At 39.0% G+C, this 15102-nt stretch overlaps 1 protein-coding gene across 4 annotated transcripts in view; it reads left to right on the top strand.

Moving 5' to 3' along the window:
• TUT7 (terminal uridylyl transferase 7) overlaps positions 1 to 11913 on the top strand; it is a 54361-nt gene extending 42448 nt beyond the window's left edge. For all 4 annotated transcript variants that reach the window (XM_049895918.1, XM_049895920.1, XM_049895917.1 and 1 more), the window contains exon 27: positions 10460 to 11913. In XM_049895918.1, coding sequence (XP_049751875.1) covers positions 10460 to 10527 — 68 coding nt within the window. In that variant the 3' untranslated portion in view covers positions 10528 to 11913. The remainder of the gene's footprint in view (positions 1 to 10459) is intronic.
• Positions 11914 to 15102: the final 3189 nt, after the last annotated feature.

Below are 15102 nucleotides of genomic sequence, written 5' to 3'. Positions count from 1 at the left end.
GCCAGGCACTAGCCTAGACACTGAGAATATGGCAGTGAGCAAGCAAAGCTCTTGTTCTCATTTACTCAACATTCTCGTCAGCGGAGATAGATGATAAAGAGATCCGTAAATAATATTTCATGTGACGATGGGTGCTTAGAAGAATTGCAAAGCAGAAAAAGGAAAAGGGAATGTTGGCTAGGGAGGTGGCCTCTATGACAAAGTAACATTTACGCAAAGAATTGAATAAAATGAAGAAACAAGTCAAAGGGGAAATGGTGTTAGGCTGTTGTCTGCAGCTCCTGGGCTATCACTGAGACCTGTGTGGCAGGAGTGGAATGAGCAAGAGGGAGGGTGGTACAAGGTGAGGTAGGTGGGCCTGGATCATGAAGCACCTTGTGGCAATGGCAGAGACTAGTTGCTTTTTGCTAAGTGAGATGAGATGCTACTGGAGGATTGTGAGCAAAGGAATGCTGTTATCTGGATTCTGTTTTTAAAAGTCCATTCTATGGCTGCGGTGTGGAGGCAAGGGTGGAAACTCATAAGACAAATATGAGGCTACTGCAGTAGCTCAGGAGAGAGCTAATGATGGTTAGACTTGGGTGGTAGTGGTGAAGGAAACGAGGAGTGGTCAATTGTGGATATGTTGAAGGTAGAACCAGCAAGATTTGTTGATGGTTAGATGGTAAAGCATGAGACAAAAATGAGTCAGAGATGACACTGTGATTTTTGGCCTGAACATCTAGAAGGATGGAGGTCACACTTACTGAGCAGAAGACAGGAGGAGCAGATTTGGGGGTGAAATTGAGTTCCATTTTAGACATGGTAAGTTTAAGATACCCAGTAGCTATCCAGGTAGAGATGACAAGTAGTCAGTTGGAGGTATAAGCCTGTCGTATATCAAAGAATCATCACCCTTACCCAGTGGTATACATGTGTTACCAATGTACGGATAGTGTGGATAGTGTTTAAAGCCCTGCATCAGGATGAGATCACCTGGGCAGTAAATGCAGATGGAAAAGAGAAATGCATTTAGAGACTGGGGGGGAAATAAACAAGACAGAGAAAAAGTGATCAGTGAGGTGGAAGAATCAAGAGAGTTGGGTCCTGGAGTCCAAATGGAAAAAAAAAAAAAAACACTTCAAAGAAGAGGGATTTACCATTTGTATGTGATGTTGTTCATAGGTCCAGTGCCATGTAGACTGAGATTAGGCATTGGATTTGGCAGCATAGAAGTTCACTAGAGACTTTGAAAAGAGCCATTTCTTTGGGGTGGAGGGGAGAAAAACCTGAAAGCCATGAGTTCAAGAAATGCTGGAAGAGGAATTGTGGGCTACTTAACCTCTGCTGTTTGGAAACCCCAGTGGCGTAGTAGTTAAGTACTACGGCTGCTAACCAAGAGGTCGGCAGCTCAAATCTACCAGGCGCTCCTTGGAAACTCTATGTGGCAGTTCTACTCTGTCCTATAGGGTTGCTATGAGTCGGAATCAACTTGACAGCAGTGGGTTTGGTTTTTTGGTATGTGTGAAGTGTCAGAGCCTACAGGAAGAAGCTATGGGGGGCTGGACTGAAGCTCTGAAGGCCTTTTACTGGTGTTTGAAGAGTACCTGGCAGTCCTGAAAGGGAAGGGAGAAAATTGAGGGAGGCAGGGAAACAAAGTAACTTCAACACACTGAGTAACTTTTTTAGCTTTTATTAGGAAGAAGGAATGAAGCTGGGCCATAATAATAACTTTGCTCAGTACAAAAAAAAAAAAACCCACTGCCATCGGTCGATTCCAACTCATAGCGACTCTATAGGACAGTAGAACTGCCCCATAGAATTTCCAGGGAGCACCTGGCGGCTTTGAATTGCTGACCTTTTGGTTAGCAGCCGTGGCACTTAACCACTACGCCACCAGGGTTTGCTCAATGGCTGTGGTTAAAGGAGGGAAATTACGTAAGCGAATAGAATATGTGTAGTCTCTTTGAACTATACAGTTTATGAGAAAAGTTAAGTTTTTGAAGTTTTAAAAGTTCATTGTTTAACCTGACATTTATGTAAGTAAGATGTAAAACAGCGCACATATTGTATGCTCATCTTTTACGTATATTTATTGCTAATGAGTAAACAACATTTGCTTTTAGATTGGAGAGGGATCTACATTGCCTTAGCCAATCTTTCCATCCATTGTCAGTTATTGATAAGTACCAGTCCCAATTCACGGCAGCCTCCCACATCCCACAGTAGAGCTCTTTTCTGATTTTACTAACCGGGTCTGTAATAAGCAAGATCCCAGGAACCTCAGGCAGGAGAAGCTGAAGCTAAGAAAGGTCCTGGCTAGGTCTGTTTGGTTATCTATATTGAATGTCGTAAACATGAGAAAAAATAAATAGATTTAAGTAAGTGCCTGTCAGTAACAAGATGAATTTTCGGGTAAATAAAATGATCAGAATAGAACCAGGCATTTATTTTTCTGATACGTGAATTTGATAGTTGGGTGTTTTTTTTTTTTTTAATGTTTGAAGTGGCATTAAATCTGTTTACAATCAAAATATAAAAGAAACAACGGTTGATGGTGGCATGCAGAATGAGATGGGATTATTCAAAAAGAAATACGAATCTTCAAAGAGTGACTGCCCTTCCCCAGAGTTGAATGCTGTATGTGAGAAGTGAGGAAGCAGGCAGCTCTGTGAGAACACGTGATCAAAACTATTTCCTGGAGAGGTTTTGTAATCGTTCTCAGTGGAACAAGTATGACGTAAAAATAAGAAAAGCTCTACTGGGGAAAAACCCCCCAAGTCAAACAGAAGTGAAATCAGAATGGGGCTGAGTGTGTGGTGACTTGATTGATCATGGTGACGTTTTATATAGGAAAAAAAATCTCACCTTCTTAGTCGAAGTGTTTGTTTACCAAGGACGAGGTAGCAAGCATAGAACATGGAACATAAGAACATAGGCCCTGCTGGCAGCTTGCCTAGGTGTGACTCTAGATTGGTGATCTTGAGCAGCCTACTCACCCCCCTACATGCCTCAGTTTTCTCATCTGTAGAAAGGGGATAATAATAGTAATATCTAAGTTGTTAGGTTATTGAGAAATCCATGTCACGGCACTTAGAAAGCAGAAAATATGTGATAGGGGTCATGGTCGTGGTGGTTGCACCAATATATTATTCCTGCTAGCATAGTTCCTGCTAAAAATTTTATACATCCTGAAAGTAGAATTTTAATATAGTTTTTTTTTTAAGTGGGGGAACGTACAGTTGCTAGACATATATCTAGAAACGGTGCTTCCTTTCCATAGTACTACATATGTCTGTGACCCACTGGTAGTTTCCTAAAGAGTGCCTGTTAGCATGGACAGCCCGGCTTCTCACACACTTGCCGTATAGACCTTAGGCAAGAAAGTCAGTTTCTCTGAGAACTGAGCTCCAGGTGTCACGCCTGTAAAATGGGTGATAGCACCATCTGCCTCCTAAGGTGCTGAGAAGATCAAAGCACTCAGCATAGTAAGCACGAGTTCTCTTTTCTCTCCTGATACTGTCTCCATTCCCTTCCACTAGGCTACATACAGAGCCATGGTGGCGCAGTGCTTAAGAGCTCGGTGTCTAACCAAAAAGGTCAGCAGTTCAAATCCACCAGCCACTCCTTGGAAACCCTATGGGACAGTTCTTCTCTCTCCTATAGGGTCACTGAGTCAGAGCCGACTCGACGACACCTAACAACCACAGGCTACATGTAGTTCTTAACTTCCAAACTAGATAGCAGCCATTGCTATTGAGTTGATTTCGAATCATAGCAACCCTGATGCCATGAATTGCCTAGTTTTTCATTATTCCCTCTCTCCCTACTCCCTCCCCCCAAGCTAACACAGTGCCTTTAAGTTCTATTGATGAGATGTGTGCTCGTTTTGAAGGAATAAAGAAGACTGAGAGGATGCTCAAGAACATGAGCTGTAGAGTCAGACATGCTTGCACTTGAAATCCAACTCAATCATTCACTACCTGTGTGGCCTCTCTCAAGTTATCCAACCACTCTGTGCCTCAGTTTCTTTATAAATTAGGGCTAATACGTCACAGTGTTATAAGGATTAACTTCATATACATAAAGCACTTAGCATCTGGCACATATCAACCACACCAAAAACCCACTGCCATCAAGTTGATTCCAACTCATAGTGACCCCCCCATAGGACAGAGTAGAACTGCCCCACAGTTTCCAAGGAGCACCTGGTGGATTTGAACTGCCAGTCTTTTGATTAGCAGCTGTAGCTCTTAACTACTACGCCACCAGGGTTTCTGAACCTTGCTGTAATTTTTATCTTCTAACTTACAGTATAAATATATAGTAGAAGTTTTTAACAAACAGGAATATATATATACTACCATTGTCATAACTGATTTTTATGCATAAACTGGTAGACTGCATTACGTATAGTAATTTATTTAGCATGAGAATCTTAAAAAAGCTTTTCTTCTGTATTCCTTAGCCGCCGCCTTTTTTTGCAAAGAAAATTACTTTCAAAAAAAAAAAAACAAACCTGTGTCCTTAATTTCATGGTTTAAAATCTTAAAAATTGGAGCTGCTATAAAAGATTGATGGATGTCATCTCTCCCTCATGATGCTGTATACTTATTTAAAAACCTACTTTTTTTTTTTTAATCTGATCTTCATGATACCAAAAAAACCAAATCTGTTGCTGTCAAGTCGATTGCGACTCATAGCGACCCTATGGGACAGAGTAGAACTGCCCCATAGAGTTTCCGAGGAGCACCTGGTGGATTCGAACTGCTGACCTCCTGGTTAGCAGCCATAGCACTTAACCACTACGCTACCAGGGTTTCCGATCTTTATGATAGTAAATAAAAAATAATAGGAATACTTTTTTTTTTTTTTTTAACAGTTTGGCACAATCTCATTGCCAGTGAATATAGACCATTCTTTTTGATAAACTTCCTTGATATTCCAGTATATAGATACACCATTATTTATTTAATCAGTCCTTATTAATGGACATTTAGGCTGTTCCCATTTATTTGGTATATCAAGTGTCTTCAAAACCTTTTTTGCTTGCATATTCTCCCCCCAAATTTTGAAAGCCCATATATCTCCTTGCACATTTTTAAATTGGCATCCAGATTTTTCATCATCTTTGCAAAGTATGTAATTTCTGGGGTTCTTTGGGTAAATATTGACATTTTAACATAAAACTTTTAAATCAGCCTGAAAAGTATCAAAGGGAATATGAATACCATTGTTTTTGATACCTGCCAGCATCCGTTTTCAGTTCTTCTTTAACAGGCTGAAAGTTTAAGTATTTTATTGATCAGCCTATCATCTGCAATATATTTCTATGAATTTGGGGTTTTTTTTTACTTTTCTCAAGTCTCAAAGTATAAAAATTCTTCTAAATTGAGTTTTTATATTTATTAGAATATATAACTGATCAACTGTGTTACAATTTCTATTGAAAATAATTTTTTACGTTTGCCTATTGAAATGACTCATTTAATGAGATAAGTGGGCTTTTCCCCCTATGCATTCGTGTGTTTTTGGATGAATATTATTCCATGTATATGAAACATGCTCTTTATGATTTCTGTTCCTCATTTTTTTGCTTTTATAGCTGTTAAGCATTCAGAAACTTCTCTGGTCTGTGATAGTAAATTCAAAATAATAGAAGTAACTTGTTTTAATGACTTAGGGATGGAAGATGTATTACAGCAGTGTCAATTAATTCCTTTTGAATAAAATGACCAAAAATCACAGTTATGTACCATCAGAAATTATTTGTAATGATCATCAGCTATCAATGGGACTTTATGAAAGCTGAGAATTTAGATTTTTATTAGAAGCAATCACATTTAGCCCAGATATCAGCCTTATGTTTGCCTTTGCATCACCCCAGGTTTTTCTCACCTCGGGGCATGACACCACAGTAAGATTTGAGTGGGTAGGAGATTCACTGTTCTTCTGTAAAGCAGAAGAGTAATTGTGAAAGGGGAGTTGGAAAGGAAAATCGGTATGATTTTCAAATATTTGAGAACGAGGCCTGAAGCCTTGACCACGAAGGCATTCTAGGGCCTGTCAGTTTTAAGAAAGACAACCTACAGAAGTTGAGGAGGTAGAAATGAACTCTGTCCTTGCCCACATGCCCGGCCAAGTAGGCTCAGGGATGTACAGACCCTAGTTTGATGACTTTTATGTGTATAGAACAGTATAATGAATATTTGCATATTTGCCTACTTATTTCCCAAGGACAAACTCCCAGTTAAGAGAATGATAGGTTAAAAAGTGTGCACATTTTGACAGTGATGTCAGTAATGTCAAAAGGTTGTGATTGTTGAAAATCCCAAAGAGCCGATGACAACCTGTTTCTCGCTGTCATTGGGGGATAGCCTTTTTTATTTTGCCAGTCTGTTTGAAGTTCTGTGATTGCCATTGAACTCTAACATTTTCCTTGGGTTTTCATTTGTGTTTCTTCATGTTTGTGTCTTTGGGCCAAGGTTTGTGTTAGAGTACCCATGTTTTTTTTGGAGCTCTTTGTCAGGCATGTTACAGCATCTCTCACCACCACCCCATTTATAGTTCTTCCAACCTCACTGATGATGTGTTTCACCATCAAGATGTTTGTTTATTTGTTTGATCTAGCAGGTTGGAGGGCAGGGGGAGTTGAGTTATGCTTACAAATTTTATAAATTTTCTCCTGGGTTATATAAGAGTTTATATTCTATTTTTTACATGCATTTATTTTATTTGACACTTCTTCAGGTATAATGGAATTTTGTTTAATATAGATAATTACATGTTTATATGTGTATGTTAATAGAAAGGAGTGTTTTCTTAACATTGTCTTCATTATGGAAAATATAAAAAGGTACAAATAATAATATAACAACCCATCTTCTACTAGAGAATTGGCATTTAAATTTTTTTTTTTTAATAAAAGATCGCTAAGATGGTAGAGGAAACCCTGGAGGCACAGTGGTTAAGAGCTACAGGTGCTAACAAAAAGGTCAGCAGTTGGAATCCACCAGGCACTCCTTGGAAACTCTATGCGGCAGTTCTACCCTGTCCTATAGGGTCACTATGAGCCAGAATCAACTTCATGGCAGCAGGTTTGGTTTTTGGTTTAAGATGGTAGAAGTCCCCTTTGACTGCCTCTTTTATGTCTGTCATGTCCCCCACCCCAGAGGCTGTTTAAGTAACCTTTCAGTTCTTTTTTTAAACTTCTTAACTCTTACATATTTATCCCTTAGCATGTATCCTTGGTAAATTTTTTAACTTAAATTCATATGTAATTAACAAACTGATTGTGACATCTACATGCTGCTGCATGTAGAAACCCTGGTGGCATAGTGGATAAGTGCTATAGCTGCTAACTAAAAGGTTGACAGTTCACGTCCACGAGGTGCTCCTTGGAAACCCTATGAGGCAGTTCTACTCTGTCCTGTATGGTCACTGTGAGTCAGAACTGATAGCAATGGGGTTTTTTTTGTGGTATATAGATTTAGTTTTTTTTCTTTTACCCTATTCCGTCATATGAATACAGAGTGTTTTATTTATCCGTTACCCAGTACATGGGCCTTTAGGTTGTGTCTGATTTTTGCTGTCACAGGCAGTGCTATAGTGAACATCCTTGTGCAGGTCTCCTTGAGCACGTGTGAGGGATTCTATAGAGTTTGTGTACCTGGAAGTCAGATTGGTAGGTTATAGCACGTATGCATTTTCAGTTCACTCAGATACTGTCAAATCACCCCTTTAGTGGCTGAAACAGTTGCCACTCCCACCAGCAGTAGTGTATGGGTTCTTATTTCCACCCATCCTTGCAAATACTTGATTTTGTGAGACTTTTTTCGTGTTTGCAAATCTGATGGCTGGCAAATACTTTGGTGTTGTCCTAATGTGTACTTTCTAGACTCTGGTGATGTTGAGCACCTTTTCATATGTTTACTGCCTATCTGGAGTTCCTCTTCTCTGAATTGCCTGCTCAAATTATTGCTCATTTTTCCATTGCATAATCTTTCGCGTATTCATTTGTAAATATTCTTCATTTATTCTGAATACTGCTCCCTTGTTATATACATTCCAAATATCTTCTTCCATTACACCTAGTCTCTCTGCATTTTTTGTTTCAAGTTTTTAATTGTGCGATAATGAAATGATTGGTTTTTTGGGAGCATATGGTTCATGATGTGCGGTTCATCTTTAAGAAACCCTACTCTAACCTGAGACCATAAAGACATCCATTTGTATTTTCTTTTAATAGGTTTAAAGCTTTGTTCTCATATTTTAGTATTTAATCTACCTGGAATTCATATGTGGTAAAGTATGAGATAGGGATCTTGTCCTTTTTCCCCCAAAGCCTCTTCTCAATACTTTGTGCACTTCAGAATGTCAAAGATGTGTGCCTGTAGACCAATAGACGCTCTCTGGTATAATAAATACTACAGTAGAGTGCTTTGTTTCTTCCTGACGTATTACAAAATCCCCTGACTGATATTACTTATTTTTCACTGTGAGTTGATTATATAGATACTTTGCTTTGAAAAGTTGTGCTGTCTTTTTGTATACGTTTTTACTTATATACTTAATATGTGTACTTTAGAAAATTTAGGAAGTATGATTGAATAAAATAGAAACCACCCATGTACTCCCTCCATTCTAGCATTAACCATTACTTAGATTTGGAGGCGAAGACTTCCTGACTTTATATCAATGTAATAATAGTAGCTAACATTTATTGAGTTCTTTCTATGTGCCAGGTACTGCTCCAGTTGCTTTACATGTATTGATTCATTTAATCTTCACAATAACTCCAAGGGAGTAGGTGTAATTACTGCCCTCATTTCATGGATAAGTAAAATGAGGCCTCAAATATATGATTGGTGGAGTGTTTTTGTTTGTTTTTAAGTTTTGGTTTTTATGAAAATGCTATACATGTGGTTTTATAACTTGCTCTTTTTATGTTATTTATTCTCCTTCAGGAGCCCTGGTGGCTCAGTGGTTAAGAGCTCAGGCTGCTAACCAAAAGGTTAGCCATTCAAATCCACCAGCTGCTCCTTAGAAACCCTATGAGGCAGTTCTGATCTGTCTTGTAGGGTTGTTATGAGTTGGAACTGACTCTACAGCATCTAACAACATTCTCCTTCTATGCCTGCCTAGTGTTTTATTGGGTGCATGGTCCATAATATACTTGGCCATAGCACAAGGGTTAGACATTTCGGTTGTTTGTATATGTACATTATTGTCAATGTTTATATGAATGTTCATTTAGAAAATTTCTAAGCCTCTCCCTACCCTGATTTACTTTCTTGTTACAATTTAATACTCAAAAATCGGTATCATGTTTCAATTTACATTTCTTTGCTTACCCATTGATGCTGGACTTTTTTTCATACACTCATGCCATTTTTTCCTCTGTCATGTATCGCTTTTTCTTCACCCAGCTACCTGTTGTTTTCATCTTTTTGTCCCTTGATTTATAAATTCTTTACATACTAGCAAATTCTGGTGTGCTTAGGAAACGTCCTAACCCTAAGATTCACTAGTTGCTTCTTTTATTTTGATAGCTTCCCTTGCATTTAAATCTAATTCATTTGTAATTACATGGGGAGGAAGGGTATGGTATGAGGAAGGAAAAGTCCCCCACGAAAAAAAAATTTAATTACTTGACATAATACCAGTTAATGAATAATTCATGCTTTCCCCCATTGATTTGAAATACCATTGTCATAATATACTATTTTCTTACGATCACTTCAGAATTTCTCAGCTGTCTCTTCTGTTTCATTGATCTGTTTGTTCAGAACCAAGATTTATTCATTTTTCTGTGGTGTCTCTAATTAGCAACTCTCATTGATGTCCTTCACCTGTAAATGCAATAAATTTTCTTTTTCCCCTTGGTATATCACTGAGTTATTACAATGTCACCACCCACCATATCTGTAGAGTAATGATGCAAGATATTTTTGGCCAAAGAATTCTTTGCAGTCTATTTCTGTTTGGTTGCGAATGAGGACACTGATCAATGCAAAGGAGCCTTTGAAAAATTGGATTCACCTGGCCCTCTGCACCAACACGGGAATAATTGTTAGGTGTCATCAAGTCAGCTCCAACTCAGCGACCCTGTCTGTGTACAACAGAATGAAACGTTGCCCAGTCCTGTGCCATCCTCACAGTCGTTGCCATGTTGCCCATTGTTGCAGCCACTTTGTCAATCCAAACATGAAAATAGTGGACATGAAAATGTATTAAAATTAATCACTCTAGCAACTTGTCTTCGTTTAAAAAGAATTTTGACTAAGCCTGTGTGTAATAGGTCATGTTCCATATGTAACTTTTCTCTCTAGCCTAATTATTTGATTCAAAACAAGTGACCATTTCCTCTGTGAAAAAAGTATCTGTGAATAGTTAACAATAAGAAGTAATTTCATAGCTTTCGAGGTAAAGTGAGGCTTGTTTTATTTATGCTGGGTTTGTTTTTTTCCCCCTTTTCTAGGTAGCCTTTCCAGTAAATACATGACTCAGGGAAAAGTCTCACCGAAGAGGACCCAACAGGAATCATGAGGGAATGAAAATGAAGCATTCTGGCCATCCAGGCATTCATATTCTCAGAAAATTAGGTTCACTTCACAGGACACAGCAGCATAGATCAGGCTTCAACTTAACATTTAAGGGAAATGTCAAGATTTTTTTAATTTAATGAAATTGTTAATGAGGAAAAAAAATTTTTAATAGAATCTTATCTACCACAGATTCCCATAGATTTAAGGATTTTAATAGAAAGCCATGATGTATGTATTTAAGCCAGGTTTAAAAAAAAAAAAAAAAGATGTAACTATGGGCCAGTATTCAATGAATACAGTTCAATGGTTTTTAATTCTTTGAAAGCACACTAAAATGGTGTGCTGATGAACCCCAAGTAAATTAACCTTTTTTTCCCTATAAATCCCTTTTTTGTTTTGAAGAGGGGAAATTATATTTATTGTTGTTTACAGAATCCTTGTGTGGAAGTGTATCAAATATGTGTGAACTACTACTGTATTTACAACTCGCAAACATTTTATTGCTATTTGTAGAAAAAGTGAAAACCTGAACATGAGTACCTATTTATGAGCCTTTGACGGATGAGTGGCACCCCCTGAGGGTTTGGGTGTCATCCCGCTCTAATTTTAAGAAAGTTGACACATAACTACTATGCTCATAGAAATGAAATAAGGAAAATCAAGTGGTCCTGTTAGCCTCTCAAAACATTTTCAAAGGAAAAATGACAAAATAAAAATGCTTTTTACTTTTTATGAATTCAGAAATGAGGGTGGAGAACTTTTAAAAATCCCTGCAGATTAAAGAGGCTGTCTCTGCCAGTCCCGAGTTTGGTGGATTCATTTCTGCTCTCACCGGAGCCCTCGCGGAACTGTTGCTCTCCCTTCACACCACCTTCAAAAGTACTGCGTGGTCAGAATTCTGGCTCGGTTTATTGATCATTCTGAAATAAAATCAAATTTTCAGCCTGTAATTTTATCCACATTATTTCCTAGCAAAGGAGTTCTCAATTTCCTGAGAAAAACAGATCGAGGAATAAGGACAGGACAGGCCTGCTCCTCTTTAATGAGAGTGCACACTGAGTGCCGTGACATGCACTCGTCTTGAGTTCACTGCGCTCACTTACACCCACTGTGTACTGAGAACTGCAGTGTACAAGCTCAAGGCGCAGCCGTACGGGCATGGATGGATACCTACGGGAGGGATGCTAAGGGCCAGCTGGGTGAGTATTCTCAGATACCTGCAGGCTCAGGGCATACATGCTGACATGCCCTTTTTAAGAAAACAGAAGACATTCCAGCTAAAAAGGAATCATCAGAATTACAAACTTTAGAATTAGGAAGTCATGGTAGGAAGAATGTGATCTTGCCTTATTTGTTTTTAACACAAACTCGTGAATTAAAGTGAATTGTGCAACCTGGGCTGAAACTTGGCTTTACAGGACTTTACTATTCTGATGTCTTCTCTTGCCTCTGTGCATGAAAGTCACCTTGACTGGACATACAGTTCTTGTCACACGTTCTTTGAAAAGCCTATAGATGATGCTGTTTTGTCTTCTGCGACCTGAGGCCAGCCTAATTTTTGTTCCCTTGTAGGTCATAATTTTCTGCCTGGATGCTTCTATGCTTTTTGTCTCTGTAATTAAGGGGGGAAATTGCCACACTATTGACATCTCTTCAGTGACTTTTGTCCAAAAAAAAAGAAAGTGATCCAATATGTTTTCCTACTCAGATTTTTTTTTTCAATTTCAGAAACTGTCTTATAATAGAATTTTTTTTTTTTTTCTCAAAAACACTTCTGTCTTTTCTCAGTATTTCTCCCTTTATCATCTCCGTCGTTTTCTTCGTACTAGAAAAACTTCTCAAATTTCATCTCTGTATCACTGGCTCAATCTTTATAGAGTTATTCTGCTCTTTTCTGTTTCTCATGGAAATTTTCATTTTCTTGAACTTACCCACCTTTTCTTCTCATCTTCACTTTGCTTTTATGTTCTCTTCATAGAAACCATGTTTTCTTGTATCCTGTTGAAGATACTAAAAGTTCTCCAAATTTTATTCTGATTCCTATAGTAGATATTTTTTAGAGAGATGGGCTTCCTCTGAACCTTCAAAATAATATTCCCTTACTCCTTTTCTGCCCAGTGTATTGGGGTTTTTGTTTGCTTTTCAATTCCTCACGCTGAATCCATTGGAAAATGACCAGTAGAACTGGTGAATGGATTGCCCTTGGTTCTTTGCTACCTTCATTTGGATGCTGGTCAGAGCCCCTTCATAGCATCCAGCTAGAGAACAGGTGTGTCTGCTGTACACTTGGTTCAGTTCCCAGGGCTCAGCTATCTTTCACATACAGCTGGTCTGTCTCTCTTAAGCGCCACAGATGCCCCACTACCAAGGTTCTTCCTCTTTCAGAAACAAAGTATGAAACCCTTTCTTATATGGCAGTGGTCCAGCGGCCTCAACCCACACTGTTAATCTCTTGCTTAGTACATACAGTAGCAGCAATTTGCAGATTTCAATGTTTTTTAAATGTGCTTAGATAATTTCAGTTTTATTTTTCATTTTGAAATGTGTTCCACAAATGGCTTTTTTTTTGGGGGGGGGAGTTGAATTTAACCAACCCCATAAAATGTAAGGATGTACCTTTTTGTTTGGGATAGCAGCAGCCAAGAACTAAACGTGCTTCACTGAGTGAAAGTTTAGATTTAATTAGGGTTCTGACTCTACTGGTTTTCCAGCACTGTGTGTGTCAAGTCCCTTAACCTCTTGGCAGTTTGTTTTATTGCCTGTAAAATGGTGATCACTCCTGCACTTCCAGTCACCAGAATCAAGTGAGGTATTACTAGGGAAACACTGTTGTTGTTGAGAGTGTACCCAGCAAACCATACACCAATTCAACAGTTTCTACATGGATCATTTAGTGATATTGATTATATTTTTCCAGTTGTGCATTCTCACCCTCCCACATTAACATAAATTTACTGTCCCTTAAGTTTCCTATCTATCATGTTGCTGTTTTCAGTTTGATCCCATATAGATAGTTCTTTAAAGAGCATAATGCTCAAGGCAGACATGTTTTACTAGTTAAACTATGGTTCTAAGAAGACTTCAGGGAATATTTCTGGTTTAAGGTTTAAAGATTACCTCAGGGCAATAGTTTCAGGGGTTCATCCAACCTTCGTGGCTCCAGGAAGTCAAAACACTTTTTTTTTTTAAATGTTGGAACTGAAACTAAATCCCGAAGCATAGTGTTGAACATTTCCCTATGCTAAGTCTTAGCCCTCAAACTCCCTTCAAAGGCTTCCACACCCACCTCATTTCCACACCACAGGGCAGCTGCTGCTCTGAGATAAACTCATATTGCTTGGTAATCAGGAAAAACTTCTAACACCAGCTTATTTTGCAAACCTGCAAAACAGCTAACCTAATTAAAAACTGATCAGTGCATATTAGGATACGCAGGAAACTGAATCACAAAATTTAGCAGCCACTCTGCCATCGTTGCCCTGAACGAAGCATTTAAACCTCGTTTATAAAATAGCCATGCCTATGCTCCTAGCGTGTTCACCTCAGAGATGTGAGGCTAGTGTGACTTAATGTACTCAAGGTTCTTTTGAAGCCTATAGAATGCTACACAACCATATTCTATTACAATAGCTGAAGTGATGCATGGCATCTTTAAACATCCATTTAACAATTAGCAATGTTTATTGAGTGTTGCTAGGTTCCAGGCAGTCTTCTAAGGGCTTTTCATGTATCAACTCATTTCATCCTCACAACATCTGTATGAGAAAGGCATGAGAAGTAAAATGCCTTACCCCAAATCACCCAGCTAGCCAACGATGAAGGGACAAGCCCACCACACTACCACCTCTCAATCCCCCCGTTTCTTCGGTGTACTGCCAGAGTTAGGAATCACCATCCTTTTATAGGAGCCCTGGTGGCACAGTGGTTAAGAACTACGTCTGCTAACCAACAATAATTTGAATCCACCAGCCGCTCCTTGGAAACCCCATAGGGCAGTTCTACTCTGTCCTATAGGGTCGCTATGAGTCGGAATCCACTACTACTGGTTTTTTTGTTCGTTTTTTGGTCCTTTTATAGACTATGGAATTGCATTTCATTTAGCAGACGCAGAACTTAAAGGCACTTTGAACTGCCCTTTATGATCTTGTAGACTCTAGGGGATGAAAGAAAAAAATGGCTCTAAAAAGGACTTCATTAGTCTTTTTATGTCAGAACACTGAGCAAGAACCACCTACCCTCCTCCCCAGCACCATTCCACAGAACCCTCTGCTTCCTTTCCCCCTTAATCTCTTAACACTTGCAGAAGAAATGCTGCCTGCCCTGATCTTCTCACCAACTGCTGCTAACCATGCTGCACTTCCAGCCTCCCACCTGGACCTCTAATTCTGCCTGGATCCTCTGGTTTGCTGGACTTCCTGCGTCTGCCCGAGCCTGCTGACCAGTGCCTGGTGGGCAGTGGGTGCTCTGGAATATTTGCTGAATTAACAGAATTAAGCCCCATTTTATTTGTAACCTGAGCAATCAGGACACGGTCTGACAAACAGGTGATCTATGGAATCATTTGATTGGTACTCAC

This window comes from Elephas maximus, chromosome 9 (assembly GCF_024166365.1).
Source record: "Elephas maximus indicus isolate mEleMax1 chromosome 9, mEleMax1 primary haplotype, whole genome shotgun sequence".
NCBI classification, from domain to species: Eukaryota; Metazoa; Chordata; class Mammalia; order Proboscidea; family Elephantidae; genus Elephas; species Elephas maximus.
This window is presented reverse-complemented; position numbering and strand designations above follow the sequence as displayed.